This window comes from Prionailurus bengalensis, chromosome X, assembly GCF_016509475.1.
Source record: "Prionailurus bengalensis isolate Pbe53 chromosome X, Fcat_Pben_1.1_paternal_pri, whole genome shotgun sequence".
NCBI classification, from domain to species: domain Eukaryota; kingdom Metazoa; phylum Chordata; class Mammalia; order Carnivora; family Felidae; genus Prionailurus; species Prionailurus bengalensis.
This window is the reverse complement of record NC_057361.1, coordinates 101890515-101914337: the sequence shown is the minus strand read 5'-3', so window position 1 is coordinate 101914337 and position 23823 is coordinate 101890515. Positions and strand designations below refer to the sequence as shown.

The 23823-nt window shown below is 43.0% G+C and overlaps 1 protein-coding gene across 7 annotated transcripts in view; it reads right to left on the bottom strand.

Annotated features, from left to right (window-relative positions):
• GRIA3 (glutamate ionotropic receptor AMPA type subunit 3) overlaps positions 1-23823 on the bottom strand; it is a 265605-nt gene that overhangs the window by 11417 nt on the left and 230365 nt on the right. For 4 of the 7 annotated variants that reach the window (XM_043570766.1, XM_043570765.1, XM_043570763.1 and 1 more), the window contains one exon: positions 12088-12335. In XM_043570766.1, the coding sequence (XP_043426701.1) occupies positions 12088-12335 (248 nt within the window). Of the gene's footprint in view, positions 1-11410; positions 11526-12087; positions 12336-23823 lie in introns of all 7 variants that reach the window. The other 3 variants (XR_006295732.1, XM_043570762.1, XM_043570767.1) reach the window with 1 other exon arrangement.

Sequence of the window (23823 nt, the reverse complement as noted above, 5' to 3'; positions counted from 1 at the left end):
CAAAAACCCCTGGAGAAATCCCTGAAACCTTTTCATCAGAGGGTCTGCCTGGTCAAAACTGTTTTTATAATAACACTAAGACATCCCTCACCCTTCTCGCTCTTATTGTCTCATGAGGTACAGTGGAGTTTCCTGGAGGCTTCATGACATGTGATATTGCAATGAAAAAGCAATTGAATGAATTGCTTGAATTGAATTGAAGAGAATCCGATTCTCTTATAGGAAGCCAGATATTAAAGAGATTTGGAAATCATGGGACTCCTTACTAACTTCGTTTTGGAAAAGTATAGTTTTCATAAAAAGCATGTTATTTATGTTAACATATATTGGGTTTTTTATTTTTAAAATAAATTAATGAGTACATTCTTTTAAAATTCCATTTTAATTTCAGATACGGTAAATATTAGTAGGACACACATCAACAAAATCTTTTTGGAGTTCCCTATACTTTTTAAGTGTGTAAAGGGGTCCTGGAACAAAAGAAAGTTTGAGGAGCACTGGTTTTGGAGGATGGAAGGCTTTTCCCGTGCCGGGGCCTGTTCTGGGTTGCCACCGTCCGCTCTTACCAAAACCCAGGCTCAGTAGGCCAGCAATTTGGGGTCCTACTTCTGACAAATGGCCTGTCCCTGGTGTGGGCCATCCGGTGGCTTCCACAGAATGGCAGCTAACTGCTCTCCGTCGCTACGGCCTCCACGGTCACAGTGGAGGTGAAGTTAGTGCAATGGTTCTCAATCAGGGGTCATTTTGTCCTCCAGGGGGATATTTGGCAAAGTCTAGAGTCATTTTTCATTGTCACAGCTGGGTGAGGGGGCCCTGCGGGCGTCTAGTGGGCAGAGGCCAGGGATGCTGCTCAACGCCCCACTTGGCACAGGACAGCGGCCACAACTAAGCCCCGAGTGTCAACTGTGCCGAGTTTGTCCCAGAGCAGCCAGACCTCATCCAATGCCCAGGGACTTTAGAGAAATCTGACAAATGATATACTTTTAGAAGTTTAGTCTTTGGGGAAAAAGAAAATCGCAGGGCTTATGAAATCTGCAGCAAACCAATGGGCGTGTGGGAACTTCTAAATAAAAATGAAGGAGAAAAACAAACATTCCAAGCAGCAGCGCAGCCAAGGAGCATGAAAACGGTCATCAGAAATCACAGATAATACCACTGAACAAGGTGAGGATAGCTGCCAAGAAAAGAAAATACTTTAAAGGCCCAAATCTCCTAGAACTGTTGGTTGCTGCAGGGGGGAATAAATTTCCGAGATGGCAGAGCAAAACTGCCGTTTTCTCTCTTACTGTACTTTACTGGATGTACTGCCCAGATCAATCCAAATCAAATGAACGTGTTGACACCCTCCCCCAACACACACACACACACACACACACACACACACACACACAATTTGGTATTTTAAAGAAAGAGGAATTAGGTGGGCATTTGGTCACTTTAAACATCACTCTCCCCATGAAACCATTTCTCCCCACCTCAATATTTTCTTCCCTCCTTCATCTTCTTCCTGGCCTTATAATTTATACCCATGTCTTGTAACTCCCACTAGACCATGTGCTTTCCAAGTGCATGGACCATGGCTTAGGTATTTGCATCCCTGCTTAGAATCATTCTCTCAACAAATACTTGTTTTGAGTAGATAACTCTCTTTTAGTGCTTTGTTTTCAGCCTGGTGTTTTACAAAATTATCATAATTATTGTTGTTCGAGCTTAACGATTACTCTAAGAAGGTAGATTTATGGTCTCTACTTTGTAAGTGAAGAAATTGAAGCACAGATAGGTTAAGCAATCTGCTTAAACTTGCACAGCAAATTATGGGGCAGGCCAGAGGGCAAATTACTATATATTCAACTCTGCACTGTGCATTCTCCAATGGAACACACAAAAGGGTAGCAGTGCTCCTTAGATTTGTTCTTTGCGCTTGGATGTTCATAATGAAGTTTGTCTTTGGGGACCACCGTACTCCAAGTAGCTCTCAACCTAGCAAGGGCGTATCTTGCAGCGGGCTGTTCAGCGTGCTGCGGCTATATGTCTCCAGGGGAATGTTTCACAGCAATTACTGCAGGCCCTTAACTAGTACCTAAGAGAATTATAAGTCAGAAATATTTATTGTACTCACCTCAATAGAGAACAGAAAGAATTTAAAAAGTAGGTCAGATTCCTATCATGGAAATTACTCAGGAATTCTCCCCTCTGAAGGGCTGGCTACGAACCTTCTGCTGAGTACAGCCCTCCCAAGACAAAGGCAAGGGTCAGGAGGCTCAGGGAGCGAACAGGAGAGCTTGGTGATGTAATTTCAGGGGGTCTGGGAATATCCCGCTGTCCCAAACTATTTTCCTCACGGGTACCTGAAATTCCACCCTGAGAATCACACCCCTCTACGTGTTCCTCGTTAAAATGCAAAGCTTCTTGGGAAATGGGAAATGAACCGGAGTAACTACTTAACAAACTCCAACCCTTTGTTCCATTTTGTTTACACAATGTTCAGAGAGTGTAAAGCTCCCTCAAGGAGAGAACGGCGTGTGCCGCGCCCGAGTCATAGAAATGTATATGGATTGTGGATCGGATGGAGAGGGTAAGAGCAAATGTGAGTTAGAGAGTCATTTAAAAGGATGTGAGGGCAGTTCTGAGCTGTGGTGGGACAGTGGATCCTGAGTATGGGGGACAGGCATGGAGTGGCATCTCTCTTTCGCTCTCTTTTAATGGAGGTAGTCCTATAATTCGTAGCGCCGTGAAAAGGAGTTCTACTTTTGAAACAACAACAACAACAACCCTAACTGGCTGATACAAATTTTTGCTTATCTCTGCCATCCACACTGGGCAGTACCTCAGCTACAAAGGACTGTGCTCACTAATCCAAAGCATCCAGCCCCAGGTGGCGGTTGTCCAGGTTCCCAGCTCATTCCTGGGCTGTGCCAACCAGTTCAGTGTTCTCTCAGTGATGGCCAGCATTGCATCTGGAGACTATTTTAGGACAAGAAGACCATTTTTTTTTCTGTGAAGGTAGGAACTATTTATTTAAAAAAAAAAGTAACTAAAATTTTTGCTCTATTTCCAAAGAAGTGTCCAATTTATTTATTTTTCAATTTCAAGTTCAGGAAATGCCCCAAATAGGCAGTTTGGAGTCATGAACAAAGACAGAAATGTGCCGAGTGATGGGAGGGTGTGGAGTCTCGCCAGAGGGGGAAAGAAGAAAAAATGGCCTAGTGAGTTAATGACCAAGCTGATTCCTCCAAATGACGATCCTGAAAGGGTTGGTATAAAAATCTGTACTGTAGATATATGTCTCTGAGCCTGAAAAATATAGGAACCTGGGGTGCAGTACAGTTTGTTTACCCTAGAGACTGTGGGATATATCCTGCTCTCAGTGGCTTCACTTCTCGTCTCTGAGCGGGGACACCTAAAGAGCAAATGTCTGCTTAATTAATGACGCCAGAAGATCTTCAATGGCGCCCTTAGGAGGGAGAGGGATAGATATACGGGTAAATATGTAGGTTACAGAGAAAGACAAGGAGCTCACAGAGAAGTAAAAGAAATAGATGAGTAAGGGTGGTGTATTTGCATAATTAAGAACCTGCTCTAACAAACACAGTGTCCGGATGATGAAAATGGAAGCTTATCACAACCTAAGCTGGAAGCCCTCCCCTCGCCTTATGCCTCATCTAAACCTCACTCCAAGTTACTGACACTTGCTTCTTGGTACCTAGTGATTTTTGGGGGGTGACTTTTTAGAACTGTCTGCAGCCTGGTGGAGGGAGGATATCCATCGTCTCTTTCACTGGCTTTTCTGCTGGAGACCTTTCAGCTTTTCATGGTGACAACTCACCTTTCCCAATCGCTCACTTCCTTCCCTAGATTTTTCTGGAAAACTCCTAGCATCACTCGGGAAATCACAGGCATGTGCACTCAGGCAGCTGTAGACAGCTCTGCCCAGGTAGGTCTTGATTTATTAAGTTGAAGCCACCTGATGACCAAGCAGGAGAGGATTCCTTGCTAGATGGAAGGATTTGCTCTGAGGTCCTTCATATTGTTTCCTGTTGGTTATCTTGGGATATGTGACCTCTCCGTACGGTAGCTGTTGGAGGTCACTGCAGCTCAAAATATGCCCTATGTCTCTGGGCAGAATCTGGAGTCTTAAAAAAAAAAGTCTCTATCTGATTCTTTTCACAGGGCTTTCTGGATGTAGGATTCTAGGAGAATGAGGGTTTATTTCAATTCTTCTACCCTTGGATCAGCGTGAGCTTTCTCCACAACCTGGGAGCACGTACCTATGACTGCTGGCATTACTGGGCTCTGGCCACCCAAGCAACCCTCAGTCCCAGGGGCAGCCCTGATGATTGGCAGTCATGCAGAGCTTAGTTGCAAGAAGCTCCCTCTGAGAATTTATATCTGTGTAGTTCACAAATGTAGCTCAAACCGATTTAACTCCTTGCTAATGAGATCATAATTTAATATAAGTGCAAAGAGCAAATTCAATAATGCATGCATATAACATCGGGAGTTGAAAGCTGTGAGTCATTTTACTAAGGGCCTAACAATGCTAGTGACTGAAACCTATTGATGAGCATCTGGGCTACAGAAGTTACTTGTGGATATGTGAGTGAAGCCAGTGCATTTCCAGATGATAATCTCTCAAATTCAACGGGATAGACCCCTTGATTCTACAAGTTGCAAATTTCACTGATGATTTCTGCCAAACCCGGCCTTTGTCCAACCTCTCCATGTGGAACAGGAATCCAAAACCATGGTTGCTCGTGGACTATCTCACACACCCCGATTTGTGTGGGAAGACTCACTCAATTCATCCCTGATGGAGAGAAGGGGCTCAGGGAAGTTGTTAAGCATCTGGAGACAACAGTTTTGGTTAAAACGTGGCCACAGATATTTCCACAAGTCATAACGGACATGATGCACTGGAAAACTCTGTTTTGAGATCCATTAAAAACTCAAACTATCAAATTTGGTTGGGTTTTATTATGTATAAATGTGTTTCCTTTGGTCCATCCCAGTGGCACCGAGAAAGAAAAACATAGACTGAGAAGACAGAAACTGATCTCACATTAGATCGGAAACCCACATGACATGTGTTTCTGAAGATGTCGAGGTCATGCCCCCGACTCTAGGCAAAACGTTCACTGAGAGTTGAATATGAAGGATGCCAGCATCTTCTTTCTTCCCCGGCCCCCCCGGCCCCCCATAGGCCTCTCTTGACCGTGAGCCATAGAAAGATAATCAGTCTTAGCTTACACTCCATTAGATCACAACAAATGGGGTCTGGATATCAGATCTGAAACCTGACTACTTGCTGCCATGCCAGGGCACATACCACCCTCTCCTAGCACGCATTCCAGCATCCACTTATCTGCACTTTCCAGCAGTGATGTTACTAGACAGGACGCACCAGCAGAGTCCATCTTTTCCCTCTCATTCTCTCCCTCTCTTTCTTTTCAATGTAAAGTATGCTATTGCCTTAGTTTTATATTTTGAGAAATATTTGCTTCAAGGCCAGATGAAATGAAGCTTTAAGGTGAATTTAGCACTTGGAACACACTTTTGCCACCTGTGACCAATGGGGATTTGCCTCATGTGCCAAGGGCCAAATGCTATACCGCTCTCTAGAAAGTCAAAAGAGAATGGATTTCAATTGTTCTCCATAAATTTTACCCCCCACCCCCATTCCACCAACTTCCCACCCACAGTGCATGTATTTCAATCATTTCAAATCTTTCATGTTTCTTTTCCATGGCTGTCTTGCCTTTCGGAGAGTGTGGTTCTATAACCTTCTCTCCAAATGAAAGGAAACCAAACGATTTGGTCTTAGTGGGGCAGAAAGGGTATAGACACACACCGTTTCACTCTGCCACGGCAGCGGTGTCTTTCCTCTTGGCAATTGTACAATAGCATTCTTACCTTCAGGCCTTTCACTCCTGCTGCTCTTTCTGTAGCTCTGGTGTTGAACATTTGGTCATTTGTCAATAAGAAACACATTCAAGTTATCAGGATAACACCAAAGGCAACTAATCATGTCTTAATCATAGAAATCATGTTAAGGCCACGCAGTCAATTTAAAAAAAAATCATGAGAATGGATTAATTAATTTTTTTTTCTGGATTACATTTTTTTTTTCCGGTGGTAGAATTTATTCTTTAACACCATCTGGCAAAATCAATGGTTTTGGCAGTCACTGGACTGGTTCAGTTCTTAAGGCAAAAAGGTCCCTTGCTTGAAGCAGCCACTTGAGAGAAAGTGAGGGTTTGCTCTTGGGAAGAAGACCTGAGTAAGTTCAAGGAGCAAATTTAGTCACTACCAGGAAAGAAAACTGTCAGGTTCTTCATACTTCCAGGAGGCAGCACCAGCACAGAGACATGCAAACCAACGAAGAGCATAACATACTCACCCTACTCCTTGATCCCAAACCAGCCTCGGTGATTCACAGGAACTTCTTCTAAGACCCAGGAAGTGCCATCGATCTGTAATGATTCTTGCCTACACACATAACAGTGTCAATAAAGAGTCATTGGGATCCGTCTTAACCTTGGGCATCCAAAATGTCTACCTTTAGGGATGGCTCCTGCCAATAAAAGGTCCATCTTGTTGCAGGTAAAAGGCAGATGTAGATTCACATCCGTTACCCAAGGCCCAAGAATGTCAAAGAATTCTGGGTGTGGAAGAGAAGCGGTTAAGAGACGGCGGCATAGGAGAGGAGGATTGTAGACATACATGGAAGAAGAAATACACACAAAACGGAGGATCTCATTTATACATATGGGAAACATAGCACCACCTCATTCATCTAAGTACCACCAACTTTTTACTATCTTTGGATACGAGACTTGCTAAGCAAATGCCTGAGGTTTAAAAAAATGTCTGCTAGCGATTAGAAGGAAGGATGACTGAATTTCTTAAGAGAACAAACTCTTTCCAGGTACTATAAAAGCACCCACGTGAAAAGAAACACAACTCATTTTCACTGCAAGCCACTTTTTGAGTTTCTGAAAGCAAGTTCCCTAAGCGCTTCCTTCCCTAGGGTCACATTGGTTAGTTTATTCTAGTCTCTGCATAGTTTTGAATATAACCCCGCTGCATTTCTCTATCAATATCCTAGAAATCATAATGATCATTCAACCACTTCTTCAATCGATCAAAGTTTAACTGCATATCGCATCGTCATCGCTTACTTCCCTAGACGCCTTGCAAGCTAAGGCACCTATCATACAGCTCTCCTTCCGGTCAAGGGGTTCAGAATGGTTCCATTTAAACGTTCTGCTCCAATGTTCCCCCAAAGCACAAAGCCTGCCGGTTTCCAGCTTGCAACATACAGACACTGGAAGTCTGAATCCCTAGATGGAACTGAAGCCAGGGCCACTTTAGGGTGAGGTAGGGTAGGGTCCATAATGCCTTGTCACTCCAGTCACAGATAGCTTCTTTCACAGACCAGACCCCCTCTAGTAAGGTAAGTCTACTCAGGAAAGCTAAGCTGGTGCCCTTTCCCCAAGAGTAAGGGAGTGAAGCAGGGTGGGTGGGGGCAGATCAGAAGAATTTGAAAGTCTGAGGTGACAGGCAGCTGTGAAGGGAGGCTGACTGTGCTTATGTGGTCATTCAGCAGCTAAATCCCCATTCTGCTGTGATTCACAGCGACAGGCTTTCGCTGGCTGTGTCACAAAGCCCTGGTGCTTGGGGTTTATTACCGAAACAACCTACTGGCTCTTAATTACCGCATTTGCGCACACGCCGTGATAACGCGCTAACACAAAGGGTGATTCGCAGGTTAAAAATTCCCCGACCACACCTCTAACTTTCATGATCCTTGCCTGTACATTTGTAGGCCATCAAGGAAGGATCAGGTATGATTTGTTGGGGTCCTATTAGCCCAGGTTCAGGAGACTGGTGAAACCAAGCAGTATTTCAGTTCTAGTCTATAGGTCTGGCTCAGGGGCCACCTCAGTGACTGACCCTGTCTTAATCCCCTGTATTCAAAAATGAAGTAAATATCTATTTCATTAGTTTGGGCACGTGCACATTTAAAACAGCCCGAAAATATTGCTGGTTCCTTCCAAAGAGGAGTAACTTTTTGAGACTAGGCTTAGAACGCATGACGGCTCATGCCAGGGGGTTAAAGTCAACAATTTAACATAACTGCCCATAATAGCGTTATTTTAAGGTCGCAGGAGAGAGACCGAGAGATAAGTATTACAGGTTTTTCCACCTCTCCCCGTTTCAGAGATAATAGGTGTGGGAGTGTTTTTGCAAAAGTAAAAGCACTCATAAATGTCAGGCTTTGTGATTATTGTCATTTTTAGTAATCAGTACTGAGGGCTGAAATGGCTTAAATACGCCATTTGCCTTGTAAGCCAGGTAGTTGTGAATGAACCTGATTCTTAGGGAAATCTATCCCATGCAATCAGATTCACATTGCTCATTGGATGGGTACATGTGATAAATTGCTGTCTGCAGTATCATCGCAAGAGGTGACCCTGAAAGTCAGCAGAGATTTGTGGCAGCATTAGCTGTGTGACCTTCTCAAAGTCACCACCATCTCTGGGTCTCATTCTCTGTGAAATGATGCTATATATTCAACAGTCAGTTGTCATGGTAACTGGGGATGGAATACAATCAGGAAGTGTAATTCCCAAGCTATTTTACTAATTCAGTTAAACTGCATGGATCTGGACCGTCGGAGGGGAAGGACTGTCTAAATGGGAAAGTCCTAAATTACAAAACAGGTTTGAAGAAGGACGGTTTTATTACTTCACGTCTGTTTTGTAATTCAAACCTACTATACTACGTTGCCACCGTGGAGGTCCTTGTGAGAAATACTTTAGCGGATAGGTCTGTGACCCATATGATTGTATCTAACACATGCTTGCAACATTTGAGAAAAAAATTTGTTCTCTTAAGGAAAAACTTCAACTGACAATCTAAAGTCTTCATTTGCTTAACAAACCTCTCTTGGCCCCTTTCCCGATACTCTTGCTCACTCCCAGAGAACCGTAGGTAGCAAGGAGGAAGAAGATAAAGGCAAGCTCCTTGTAATCCGGAAACAGAATAAGCAATCGTTGGATAGGCAGCACTCATTTTACTATTATCCAGAGCTGAGAAAAGGGTTGACTTATTTCAAAAGGCTGGCTGGAGGGATGACCAAAACAAGCGATTTGAGAGATGCCTGGCAGGTAGCACTAACGCCAAAGAAGTTGGAAACATTTAGGCTCTACTGAGATCTTTCTCTATTTGCATATCAAAAATCAGATAATCTGGAAATCGTGGGCTGGCAATAAAGTTACTTGATAACTTTGCAGCAGTATCAGCTGAGGAAAGAGAAAAGCTTGATTGCTCGTTGTAATTAGCAAATAGCTGGTCTAAAGTGCTAGGGGTCTTCATGATATACCAAAACATCTGGGTGGAAAGTAAACATTCGGCCAAATACATGCAGATTTTTTTGGTTTGTGTAACATCACACATCTGGTTATTTGAAAACTTCTGGGCACTTGGCATCATGTGGATCTTGACACAGTCCATGGCTCCTTCGTAACCATGCTGAGTGAATTCTCGAGAGCAGTGTATCCAATCCAGCTCGGGTTTCATCCTGCATGATCTAATTAGGTTCTCCGTGGCCTGCTAACAACATGAGAAAAAGACCAAGAAGAAGGTGCTAAATACTCTAGGTGTCAGGTTAGCCATTGTAAACCTCAAAGGAGCCCAAAGCTTGGCTAAACTGTGATTGTCATCGGTTCACACTGGTGGGAAAGGAAGTTACTGCTTTCTGACACACGGTAAAACCTTGATTAATTGGAATCCATAAGGGATGAATGGAATTTTCGATAAGAGTACTCATTTTGTTTCATTCTTGGCTAATGACTTTTTTTTTTTTTCCTCAAAATGCTTGTATCCACTTTCTCGCCTCCGGGAAGCAGCCTCTAATGTTTGAGGGTCAATCCAGATAGAAGATATGGGAGACAAAGCTGAATGTGACCTAACCACAGGTCATCTCGTGGCAAATGATTAACAACAACAAAAGATCAATTCGTTGCAGTCTTCTGTTTTGGTACTATTGCTGCTTTCTCATCAATGTGGAGTACTGAGGAGGGGCAATTCAGTTAGTTGGGGTAGTGGTTAGGTGAGTTCTGGTTAATCAAGGTTTTACAGCAAAAGACCTCACCAATGCCTGGTAAGATTATGTGTTGAAGAAAGTTGTATTTGAATTTATCACTTTGAAAGTGCTCTGTGCTCTGTATCAGTGTTTCCAAACCCATGTTATCCTGCAGACTGGCAAACTAACTTTTCCATCAGGATCCTGCGGAATGGAGAGAGAAAGAGGAGAGCAGAGGTGTAACCATTGTCTCCGAAGGAGAAAAGGTTTGGCTTGCCTGTCTGTTGGCCTGTGTGTGGGAAACACTGTTCTTCACCTTAAGAGATGCCCATGGTATCTTGGTTGTACAAGAGTCGATCTTACATGCTTCAATATAATTGTCATGCCCTTTGGGTCATGGAGGATTGTGTTCTCAGGTCCTCTCCTGTACTTACCCAACGTGTCCTTCCACTACTTGCTGTCATGGCTTCTGAGCTTGCAACTACTTCTCGTTGCTTGGATGAGGGTTATTCGTTCTTTCTAGTCCCGAAGAGCATTATGGAGCCAAAGGAATGCCAAGTGAGATGGGTTTTCTCATGATGGCAGCCTGGATAACAATTAGACCTACCTGAACCAAGAACACGGCTACGGAGAAGCCAAATCAGGGATTCATACACATGGAGTATCACGGTTAGGCGACGCGCTTGTTTAAAGATACAAAATATCTTTGCCGAGTCTGTATATGGGGTGGCCTACTGAAGAAAGACCCCATTTAACTTGAAACCGAGCTCGTTCTTTGGCTTTTCAAGTTAAGTGGGGCCAGCTTAAATAGGCCACCGCATATGAAGAACAACATCTCATCACTCATACACACGACTGAAGAAGGCAACTCTAATCAACCAATCAACCTCGGTGAGCAACCATCATGCCTTAGGGGGAAAAAAAAGGCCGTAACCCGACTTTTCAGTAGATAGATTTGACTTCTCACACCGCTCATGTGAGGCAGGCGGGGACAGTCTCAAGGAAAAGCCTTGGGCTCTTGAGAGCCTAGGCCGTGGAGACCCACACCGTGGCCTTCATAAGGCAACCGGTCTGGCGTGTGAGGGGAAGGGAGGGGTGTGGAGGGGGAGCCTCTGTCTGGGAGTTTAAGAAGGGACCCAAGTTAGATCAAAAATGCGGGCAGTGCCCCAAAGTCTTTCTGGTTCCCAAAGCTGCCAGGCAGCGGAATAACCTGGTCATTCCACTCTCTGTGTGCGTCTTGTGCTCTCTCCTCAGTAATAAGATAACAGTCTTGCCGATTACTCGTCACTAAGGGTACCCGGTTGTGGTGACATTGAGGCTGACCTTGGAGTCACCGCCCCCGCTGCCGCACTCTCCTTTGTCGTACCACCATTTGTTTTTCAATTTGTCCAAGAGGCCTTGCTCATTCAGTTTTAATACTGCCAGGTTAACAGCATTTCTTGAAACGATAAAACATAACTTGTAAGAAAATGCACAAATGCGTAGGAAATCGTTAACGTATAAAAAGGAGCACAAGAGGACAAATTGGCTAAATTTCACAGAACGTGGAGCTAGAAAAATGTCTGTACAGCGAATACAGGGTTAAATATTGGAAGGTGGCATGGAGGGTAACATTTGCTCAAAACCGAAGTGTGCGGGATGGGGAAGTTGTCTTTGAGAAAAAAAGTAACAAGAACACCACATCCATGCAATTAACATTCGTCACATATGGCACCATAACTTGGCTTTTACCATTTAAATTGAAAAAGCCGTTGAACTGTAAAATTAAAACAGCAACAAACAGTCAGAGAGGACAACACAGAGAGAGAACATTAAAAAAAAATGGATGCATTAAATAGATGAAACCATAATTTACCGTCTTATTTAACTCCATGGAATATTGTAGGTTTTAAACTTTTAAAAGTTACCTCAAAATCCACAAGAAAGAAAATGACAACAAAATGCATCAGGGTAGGTGGAATACTATAACAACACGGATATTGTTATATTATTCCACCCACCTTAATGCTGAGCCTTTAGGGGTTGCCACACCATAGCCTTTGGAATCCAGATTTCCACCAACTTTCATGGTATCACACGGTTTTCTCTGCTCAATGTACTCATTCATGGTTGACTCCAGCAGGAAGGCGAACTTTCCCTTGGACTTCCGCACCCGGGCCACTCCGTCTGCTGTTGTTTTGGTAAACACAGATGGCTCTGCTGATTTCATGTAAGACCACATTTTCTCATAGACAGCAATTTTGGACCTCTGCAACAGAGACAAGCATTCTTAGACACCAGATATGAAAACTGGAAAAGGTCTCGGTGCAGTGGGTTTCAAACAATTTCGATCGCAACCCATGGTAAGAAGAGCATGTCACGCTGTGGCCCAGTAGGTACATTCATACATATGTAAACATGGTTCCAAAATCGGCTACTCAACACCGCACTCATCTTTGCATCTTTGTGACCTGCGATGCTCTCTGATACTTTCTATTGTATTCTAATTCACCGGAAAAAAGAAAGAAGCGCCAGTCAGGACCCACCAAATTGATTTCATGGCTCCACTAATGGGTTGCAATCTAGTTGGAAAAACACTTCCTCAGTTCAATCTTCTTCTCAATTCAGAAATCTCCCCTACAATATCCTGCTATGTGGTGACCCTTTACCTGCCCGGAAAAAAAAAAAAAATGCGATTGGAGGGGAGCGTACAACCATTTCAGTTAGCCTACTCCAGCACGGGACATTAATTATTGTAAGAAAGCACTTTCTTATTCTGAGCTGAAATTTGTTTCTCTAGGACTCCCAACCTTTAGCACTATCTGCTAGAGTACGTAAAGCAATTCTGTTCCTTCTTCTGCATGACGGCCCTCCAAGTATTGCAAGGCTGTTGTTATACCCCCCTCTTCATCTCTCCATCAGGTTGAACTCCACTGGTGTCTAATACTATTTCTGGAACACTCACAATTTTGGTCTATCCCCCACAGGATTCTAGTTAGCGATGCCTCTCTTCAATTAGATTGTCTAGAAATAGACATGGTACCCCAGATATCTGACGAACACAGAATGAAAAATAAACTGTTTGCTTCTTGTCGCTGGAGCATTATTTCCTAGCATAACACTGCCTGAGTTTGCGTTAATGTATTTAGCCTTTCATCCATCCTTTTAACAAATATTTGTGGAGCACCTGCTGTATCTAAAGCACTCTCCTGGGTGTGGGAAGAGTATGATAGAGTGAATAGTCCCTCTTTCAACTCAGGTTGAGGCCAAACTGTTAGTTCTTTCAACCAAGCCAAGTTTCCCTCATCTTTACCATTTTGGATTTTGAATTTAATGCCACTAAATGTCATCTCAATTCAGGTGGTCCTTAGAACACATGCTAAATGCTTATAGATCTATGATAGGCATTCTGGAGAATATAAAGGAAGCATGGTCTTAATGACCCCATGACTTCCAGTTGAGTTGGGAGTTATGTCCTTGGGAATGAAAACCCAACAGAAAAATTCTAAAGTGCTATTTGACCAGAGGTGAGGTAGCATGGTAGAGACTACTGACATGCCAGGATTTCAAGTGTCCTTTTATGGGGTTTCCTGGCCCCTGCCTCAACTTTTTTGATGATTTAGTTGCTCTTCTCTGGACTTTGGCTGGCTACATTCTTGAAGCCTGCGTTGACCTGCTTAAATAATTCCAGAGGGCTGGAACTTTCAGAGTTATCGCCATGCAAATTAAACCTTGTGTTTACGGTGATCGGACACCCACTGAGGACCTTACTGAGTCACTCAAACTGTTCACTTGGATTGCGAATCTGGATTCCATAGTTGGTTTGCAAGAAGAACAGGAAAAAAAAAGCCAATATGGCTGAAGCCAAATGAACAAAAGGGAGAATGGTAGGAAATGAGTTCAGAAGGATAATCAGAGGTCAGATCTTGTAGGGCCCTGTAAGACATGGTAAAAAGTTTGGATTTATTCTGTTATTTATTTCTTTTTTTTTTTTTAATTTTTTAAATTTTATTTTATTTAAAAAAAAATTTTTTTTTCAACGTTTTTTATTTATTTTTGGGACAGAGAGAGACAGAGCATGAACGGGGGAGGGGCAGAGAGAGGGAGACACAGAATGGGAAACAAGCTCCAGGCTCCGAGCCATCAGCCCAGAGCCCGACTCGGGGCTCGAACTCCCGGACCGCGAGATCGTGACCTGGCTGAAGTCGGACGCTTAACCGACTGCGCCACCCAGGCGCCCCTGTTATTTATTTCTGACATTTCTGAAAATTTCTGAAAATTTCTGAAAATTTCTGAAATTATTTAAGGACTTTGAGGAGGCATGTGATAAGATCTGATTTAAAAATTTAAAGCATCACTCTAGCTGCTGTATGGAGAATATGCTCTAAGGTGGGCCAGAGTGGTTAGGAGGCTATTCTAATAGTCCAGGGGAGAGATGGTGGTGACTTGGACTAGGTTGGGAACAATGGAAGTAGAGACAAGAGGTTGAAGCCAAGGTATGTATTGGGGAGACAGCAAACAAGCCTTGCTGATGGACATCTCCACCTGATGGTCGTGTAGATACTTTCAGATTAAACATTTCCAGACCAAACTTACTATCTTCCTTATAAAGCCTGGCTCTCCTAAGTTCTATGAGGAAAGCACCGAACATCCAAGCTTGGTTTTTACTCCTTCCTCGGCCTCTTATTACGCCTTGTTTATTCGGACATAGAAATGTCCTCTCTGTTCTTTTGTCTTCTTTCCATTCTCGTTACCATTGCCCTGGAGCGGGCTCCCACCATTTTTTGGTCTGGACTACATTGCCTCCCAATTACTCTCCAGGCTTCACCTCTCTCTTCAGTTTATCTTCCAGCGATCCTTCCAAAATGTGAACCTGACCATTCTTTAAAATCTTCTCATAGTTCCCTAAAACCTACAGAACAAAATTCAGACTCTTATGTATGATATTCAAGAGTCCTTATGATCTGGACTACACTCTCCTATGATCTAGTCACACTGGACTACTCACTGTTCACTGAAATGTGCCACACACCTTCACGTCTTATGCCTTTGGTTATGCTTTTGCTTAGGCATAAATTATCCCTATTCATCCTATGAGGTCCAGAGCAAATACCGTGTCTTCTGTGAAATCTTTCCTGACTCCTGCTCCCACGGAAATGCTTTCTTGGATGTTCCTAAAGCACTTTTGCTCTTACCTTGGCTACAGAGCTTACTGTAGTGCATTACGGTGAGTTGGCTATGTGGCTGTCCTACTCACATTACTGGGTGTTCTTGAGGACAGAGTCCACACCTGATTCATTTTGGTAGCCCTCTTGGCAGCCAGCACAATGTACATAGTAGGCATTTAAGATGTATTTGCTTAATAACTGAAGCTTAGCTGGATCAGGGTGACATCTAGATTGTTGGTCAAAGGCATCAGAAGGTTGGTGAAAAATGGTTACTAACACTGGTTTTATAGCCCTGTAGAATTCTAGAGCTGAAGTTACTCTAAAGATCGTTGACTCCAACTCCCAGCTAAACCAATCAGGATATATGCTTTATAATCCACTTTGTTTTGTTCTTGTTTTTGCCACTGAGCTTGCCTTTGTTGTCCACACCAATAACTTTCTCCCCCAATAATCAAGGTCTTCTAAGATTGAGATCTCACCCGTTGACATTTATGCTCATTCCAGAGCACGTTATCCTCATCTGACGCATAAAACAATTTCGAAACATCATAATGAAACACACTCTCAATGACTTAATTTTACCTCAGTAGGAATTTCCTAGTCAGTGGCTCAAAGAATTTTATAAACTAGTAAATAATTCAGCTGCACTGTAAGATATGAAACATAATGTAAGGACACCTCCGTACTTGCCACAAAACTCAGTAGAACATTATGAAGTTAGTTGAAGTCTGCCTATACTCCCCTCTCTAACTCCAGAACCTTCCTCCAGGCCAGAAGTAGCCATTATCCTGAATTTGGTCTTTATCATTCACTCCCTTGCAACTCTTTATATTTTTATGAGAATAAACATCTCTTTTGTAATGACTGCAGAGCATTTCCAGCTATGGCTACACCATACTTTACCCAATCTCCTATTGAAGGACTTTTAGGTCAATTCCAATTTTTTTTTGGCATTGGAGACAAGCCTGTGGTAGGTGTGTATCTCCATGCACTTGCAAAGAGGTACTTTGTGTTCATCTTGGTCCAATTGAACCTGAGCGAAAGGGGGAGGGGGCAGACCAATTTGTCTCTTACATTATTTGCAAACGGGCTATTACGTCCAAAGATAAATTTATAAGGGAAGGGCAAAGGGTTTGTGAATTGTGATCTGAATGCACTATAATTTGGATTCATTTACTTCATCATTTACTTGAGCGCTTTGATTGCTGATACAGGTTAAAAGGGTTTATTCCCTTAGGTAATGATGCATTTCTAGGAGAATAAATGGCGGTGCTTGAAGTGGGCACTTTGAATGTGTGCAGTGTACAAGCAGCAGATATTAATGAATTCAGGAAATGAAAAGTTAGTTAGTGGCAGAAATGACTGGCTCCTGGTTGATGACTGAATTCTGAAGGAGGTTAAGAAGGGGAAAAAGCAATGGCTCACAAGTGAGAAAAATTGAGCTGAAACGTTTATCTTCCTAACTGGTATTTAAGTGACTGTATAACATTTAGACCAAAAAGAAGAAAAAAAATATCACTAGCATTTTTTTTTTTTTTGCAGTCTGTCTTATTTTGGCTGAAATACTGAAGGCAATAAAAGGAATTGAATCTTAGTTCAATCATCTGGGAGAAATTAAAAAAATTATGGGCAGGATGTGTAATAGCAAGTTCATTTTTCTCAAACCTGCCACGATTCATTTATTTCATCCCACAGAGCACCATTTTGTACCTCAGAACGAATAAACAACGGGTATGCAGAGAGGCCACGCAGAATTCTCTTAGCACTGCTAGAAATTAGCATATGAAATCCAAAAGGAGAAATACATGAACGGAGGAGGAACAGATTAATCCAAAACAGGAGATCAAGCAGAGCTCTAGCATTCACGGATTCAACAATCACCCTTCCAAGTATTTGTCACAGGTCATGAAGGTCAACTGTACAAAGAAATTTGCTTTTGTTGAGTGGAAATTTGGATCTTGGGCCCAGTGAGGCTGATGTGTAGAAACGAGTGATTAGTGACTGCACTTAGCCCACCACTCAGACTTTGCCTCTCTCTGCAGTGGCGCTGGCTGCCCCTCATCGCTGCGCATGACTGTTCCTCCGTAGACCAAGCGCATGACGTAAATGTCTGGTGCCATGTTTGAGAGTGTGGAGTCGCATCGCTTGGGTTTGAATCTCACTCGCTACGTGTCGAAGTTATCGAGCCCCCACGTGCCTCAATTTCCTCATCCATCAAATGGGATAATTTTTTTAAAGTGCCTACTTCAAAGATTTCTTGAGAGAAATGACATGAGTTAATACGTACATGTCACTTAGAACAGTGCCCGGCATACGAGAAGTGCCAAAAACATTACATATTTTTCTAGCACAGAAAGCATCATTTGTTTTAGTGACAGAACTTAATAGCATGATAAATTACTTTAATCCCCTATTTAACAGAATCATTGCTTCATTTTATGGAGGGAATTCTATGTTCAAGTGTTATTCACATATTTGGGTCTTCGGATACATTCCGGTGAATGCCCATGGTCTGCCATTAATAAAAGTAATCATCATTTGATTTGGATTTAAAAAACGTTTTTGAGGAAGACATATGGGGAGGATGGCAAATTTTCCTTTAAAACTTACGTTTGATAGTTAAGTTGAGGCTCACACATTAAAGTCCCCATTAACCAGAACACTGCTGCTGGGGAGACCTGGTGAACGAAGCTTTCTGCTTCCCTAAGAGTTAAATGAGAACACCCGCTTGATCAATAGAACATCCAATTGGAATCAGTAGTGTAGCAGCCTTTCTTTTAGAAATAGAAGAAACCTTCAAAACCATCTGGTTCAGCTTCTCACCCCATGCAGCCTGGCTTCTCTGCTCAAATGTCTCTGGTGGTGAGGCACTCCCGAGCTCAGAAGAGGCTCATAACTTATGACAGTTCAAATTGATAGAAAATTCCTTTTGTTGGGCTGACATCCTTCATGACAGTCTCTCTCCCCTCCAGTCCTATCCTGCCTTCTGCCTGAATTGGGTGGTCTCTTCTTTCCGCTTCCGTTTCTCCATTGTACGGAGCACTGGTTGTACTGCTTTCTAATGGTCATCTCCAGTGCAACCTGAGCTCCTTGGGAGTAGGAATTACGTCTCTCTCTCTCTCTCTCTCTCTCTGTATTCCCAGTGACTAGCATAATGCCTGGCATGTATGAAACCCTCACTATGTATCTGTGGGATGAATGAATATCACAACTGCAGTTCCACCTATGGGTCCTAATTCTGCACTCTGCAGTACATGGAACAAATACGCCCTTTTCCACATGGTGTGGCTGCTGAAGATTACCACTGCCGTGTCACCTGTTAATTGTCTCTTTTGCCGACTAAACATTATAAGGGCCTTCATTTATTACTCTTATGACATGAATTCCCGTCACCCCCCCCCGCCTCTTTCTGGGAAGCTCCATCTTCTAGATGCTTTTTAATGTTTCAAAGTCCCTCCTAAAATGGGGCCCCAACAACTGATGATAACGTGCTCGATATAGCGGCACTAGCACAAAGGACAATAACACACTCTCTTCTCGTGATGTGGACATGAACACAATTTTTCATTTCAACAGGATTCAACAGGCGTTTTTTTGATATGTCGAGAGTCGAGAATTAACATTAACACAACAGACCAATAAATTGGAAGCTAATTCACTCACGGTATTCATTTGCTGTCAGCATGTAGACAAAGTATTACATTTTGCAAAAAAAGTATTGGTGTTTGTGACATCGCTATACCCCAATCATGTACAGTGTGTTCTAAGTGAATAATTTGAGAGGATAGAAGGAAGGAAAGGTCAGGGGACGATGGTTTTAGGTACCTTTTTGGGAGGCAAGATTTACTTTTAAGTAATCTCTACACCCAACATGGGGTGAGAACTCACAACCACGAGATCCAGAGTTGCCCGCTCCACTCGCCGAGCCAGCCAGGTATGCTGGTTTTAGGTATTTTGTACTCCAGCATTCCCCAAAGGGGAATGGGCTGGCTTTATGCATTTATTTTTTGGCCACTGCAGGTATCATGCCTCTATTGTCCATTTCCACCACTGTATGTATAAAACTAGCTTTGTACATGCCACAGAGAGGCTGGGTTCTCAGTCTCTACCTCTCTCACCCGACTTCACTGTCTTTTTTGGCTCAGAGATCCATTCTGTCCCTCCTTTCTGGCATCAGGAGTCTTGGTCCTCATGGAGGCAGTCACTGATGTTACAAAGGTTTCTGTTACCTTTGAGCAAGGGATCCTTTTTATTTGAATAGGGGATGGGTGTCCCAGAAAGGGGAGTGAGTTTCTTGGCATTGTAAAAGGTGCTGTTCAGAGGCTGGAAAAAGCCGTCCCTGCGAACAGGACACTAACGAAGGGGAAATGGCATGTTTCAAACAAAAATGCCTTACCCTCCTTCATTTTTCCTTCTCTATCTACTATTATTGTAGCTTATTTATTGCTTAAGAATTTGGTCCATTTCTTCTGTAGGTTGTGTATCTTTAGTTAAGAGAACATCATTAAAAACTATAATCTGCTTTTTCTTCCAAATTATTTAGCCCCCTCTAAAATTGCTACTTTTAATAAAGGCTCAGGCGGCACTGCTAGCTGGTACAAATTTGAAAAGGTGGCTTCGGTCTGCTGTCTGCCTGAACCGGGCACTATAGACTCCTGTGCACCTCCTGGGCCCTCCTTCACCTTCACGAGTAAATGTTGTGTCTTTGCGTTTCTCCAAAACTGGGATATGGACAGGTGATCCTTGCAAGGTCAAGTACTTGCAAGGTCAAAAGTACTGCAACTTTTACCCTCGCCTAGCAGTCCGCGCGGTCCTTTTGTGCACAAATTGGATCATGTCATTCCTCTGCTCAAACCCCTCAGAATGGCTTCCTATCACACACAGAATAAAATCCAACGTCCTTACCAGGGCTTGGGAGGCCCAGCACAACAGGCTCTGGTTTGTCTTGTCTGCCCTCATCTCTTACCCTTCCTTCCCTCTCTCGCTTTGCTTCGGCCACGCGGGCCTTCATTCTCAAACTGACCAAGCATGTTCCCCGGTCAGAGCCTTGCTCGTGCCGCTGCATCTGAAATGAATTTCTCCCCACCCCCTCCACCCCATGTTTTCATGGCCTGCCCCCCACTTCATTTAGGTGTCTGAGCAAATGTCACCTCACCAGAGAGGCCTTCCTCGATCAGCTGAGATAAAATAGCATTCCCGACCTGTTGTCTCCTTACCTGCTTGTTTCATTTCACGTAATGCCAACTGAAACATACACGTTATTTACATATTTGCTTATCTTTTTTTTTGTCTCATCCACAAAGACAAAGTCCAAAAGGACTTTGTTTCATTTGAGGACTTAGAACAAAGGCTGTCACATAGAATGCCCTCAGTAAGTATTAACTGAATGAAAGAGTGAAGTAGCTGCGATTTAAACCCAGATCATTTGACATGGAAGTCTATATTCTTGATTACATTGTCATCATTAGTCTCCCCTACCATCCTTCAAAGCTTAAAGAGGTAAGGTGATAATTGCAGAGGTGCGAAGTGGCAGAATTAGCCCTCAAATCGGGGTCTGTTGGGTTCCCAAACCCGTTTTTTCCTACTACTCCACACTGCCTCCCAGGGAAGAAATTGCTGGTGACTACATTGAGCAAAATGCCGGTGACTTCACTGAGGTTTACATCTTTGACCTGTCATTTTGACATGATTTTATATAGCCTTCATCTTCTTTGGTTCAACTTTGAAGCCTGTTAAGTATGCTATGGTGTAAAAGGCACCAATATAATACTCCACTAGTCTGTCACAAGGCCCTAAATCCTACCATTATAGATCATGCCTTCTGTTGGACTTGGACAAATTACTTAAATTCCTCTAACACTCTAATAATTATCTCTGAAATGGAGATAGAATATGAAGTGAGGTCATTCCTATAAAGCACCCAGCACAGTGCCTGGCATGTAGTAAATTCTCAATAAATTAGATTACGCTATCGTGGTAAATGGGAGGGTAACGAAACTCACACCCACCACCTTTGTATAATTTGGTTTATTAGAGAATTTGTGCCAGAGGAATACGGGAGGGAAGGAGAATCAAGATAGGTCTTGGGGACGGCAGGCAAGCTGGGATGTCACGGGGTGATAAGTCAGGGGCACACTGAGGGCATGGGCACATGTGGGCGGGAAGAAGGATGATGCCAAGTTATGTGCTGTCAGTGCTACCGAGGCAGAGACTAGGATCAAAGCTAATTCATTAGATGCTTAGCAGAGAATGCCTTATAAGTCCAAATGCGGCCACCAAAATGTTCAATTTCAATATATTCACATTTCACCATCTCCCGTGGCTCTCAAGTTTGAACAGTTGGGTTTGGATTTAAGTCTTTTCCTTCTTGCTGTTAGGAGTGTTCCAGTAAGTATTCTTTCTAATGGTGCTACGCTGATTTAAAAAAAAAAAGTGGCTGGCTGGGGTTTTGTCTGGCAAACACGCTGACTGTGAAAGCTGCAGGAAAATTGATTTTCTGGCGTTTGCGTGTCCTGGCACAAACCCTGCGGCATGGAAGCTCGAGTTACAGAACCTTCTGGTAAGTGCAGCTTGGGGGGGTGACTTCAAAAAATGATTAGGTTTCACTAATCTTCACCACTGGGGGCCAACGGCAATGGTCTCCATGTGTAAAATGGTAGTTAAGGCTACTACTTTGCTGTTATTTCATTTAGAGAAGTAGTCAGCCACCTAGTTTGATACCCACACACAAACACAAGCAACATACTTCTTTACACCCCCCATTCTTCATGCTTCAGGCCTTGATCCCAACCTGTCTTTATTCTGCCTTGACCACATGAGCCCCGTGGAAAAGCTACCCAGTCACCAGCGTTCTGCGAGAGGCTGGCCTGTCCGTGGTGAAATGTGCAGTTACGTATTTTCTTTTGGTGGTGCACAGAGCAGAAGTTAAGAACGTAGGTCCTGAAGTTATAAAGACCTGACTTTGGTACTTGTTAGCTGAGTGACTTTGGGTAAAGCATTTAAACTCACTGAAACGCCCTTGGGCATACACAGAAACTAAAGAATTAAAATTCTTTTAAATTTATTCTATTCATATAAAATTGAAAAAAAGATGAACTCCTGGGTCTAGGTATGCCATGAAATAATATTCTCGTTACCTCAGTTTCCTTATCTGAAAAAAATGAGGACGGTGATAGGATCTACCTCACAGTGGTCTTGCAATGATGAAATGAGAGATTGCTTATAATGGATTTAGCACAGCTCTTGACAACATAGTAAGCACTTAGTTACTTCGTTGGGAAACTTAGTTAAATTCCGCAACCCCCTCCCCCCCCACCGTCCCCCTGTTCAGTTGTATCAGGCATTATGGTAGAATGGTATAGGGCATGGAGATGTGGAAGATATGGTTTTCACTATCAAGAAACTGAAGAAACAGTCAGAAGCACGGTCCAATAGAACTTTCTGAAATGTTCTATATCTGTGCTGTCCAACATGGTAGCTTCTAGCCACACATGCCTGTTGAACATTTGAAATTTGGCTAGTGCCACTGAGCAAGTGAATTCTAAATTTTATTTTAGTTTTAATTTCTTTAAATTGAACTAGTCACATGGGGTTAGTGGGTACCATATTGGATGGTGCAGGTCTACAGCTTAAGTGAAGCAGAAGGCAAAGAGGGACCAGAAGGCAGCAAAAGGGCACCAAGAACGACTTTGTCTGTCTCACAATATTCTTCTTGTTTGCTCTGATGGCAGAAGTGATGGCCATATCGATGTCTGACGGCACCAGTTGGAGGGATTGGCTGTAGCCTAAGTTGAGGGGCAGGGAAGGAGGAAGCGAAACTCCTGACCCATTCAGGTCTGAGCTGTAGCTCTGGAACAGCCTACCCAGACTGTTGTTTATGAAAGGCCACTCTAGAGAAAGGTAAGCTGTATTATTTGCGTGGGGAAAAAATCCCTTGGGGGTGCACAGGAACTGGTTCTTTTAAATTTAGTCTATTCATATAAAATTGAAAATAAATGAACTCCTGGGTCTAGGTATGCCATGAAAGAATATTCTCGTTATTGCTGCCTGAGAACTATACTTTGCTTCAAAAGAGCAGATCATTATACAAGGAAATATTTGTGGAAAAAAAATAGAGTATGCTTCCTAAAGTTCCACTTAGCCTAATTTTCTCTTTCTGGCTCTGTGAGTTGTTACATTAAGTTGTTTGGACACCCTCTCTCTGGTTCTCCTTTCCAAGAGAAGAATTCCAACAGAGGTGGGCAGGCAGGTGACACGTTCACAATTCCCCTCAGTTTCTCAAAAATAGTACTTCCCAGTATCAGCGCTGATAGATGGGTTGAAGAATTGAGTGTAATCAAAATTGAAAGTGGTAGAATCTCCAGGGATGCTTTCCACTAAAAATTCCAAGTAACTTTGTCAAGTACTCATTCCAAATGCCTTTGCCTACATTTTCAAACTGTGTTACAATCATATTAAGGTCACAGCTGTAAATTTGCCTTTTCTGAGTCACCAAAGGGAGGACGGGACCAGCATTTCATATGGAGGTATGACTGGGGGAAATTAGACAGGTTGAATGTTACGGCCACTCGGCTTGGTTAGAGTCATACG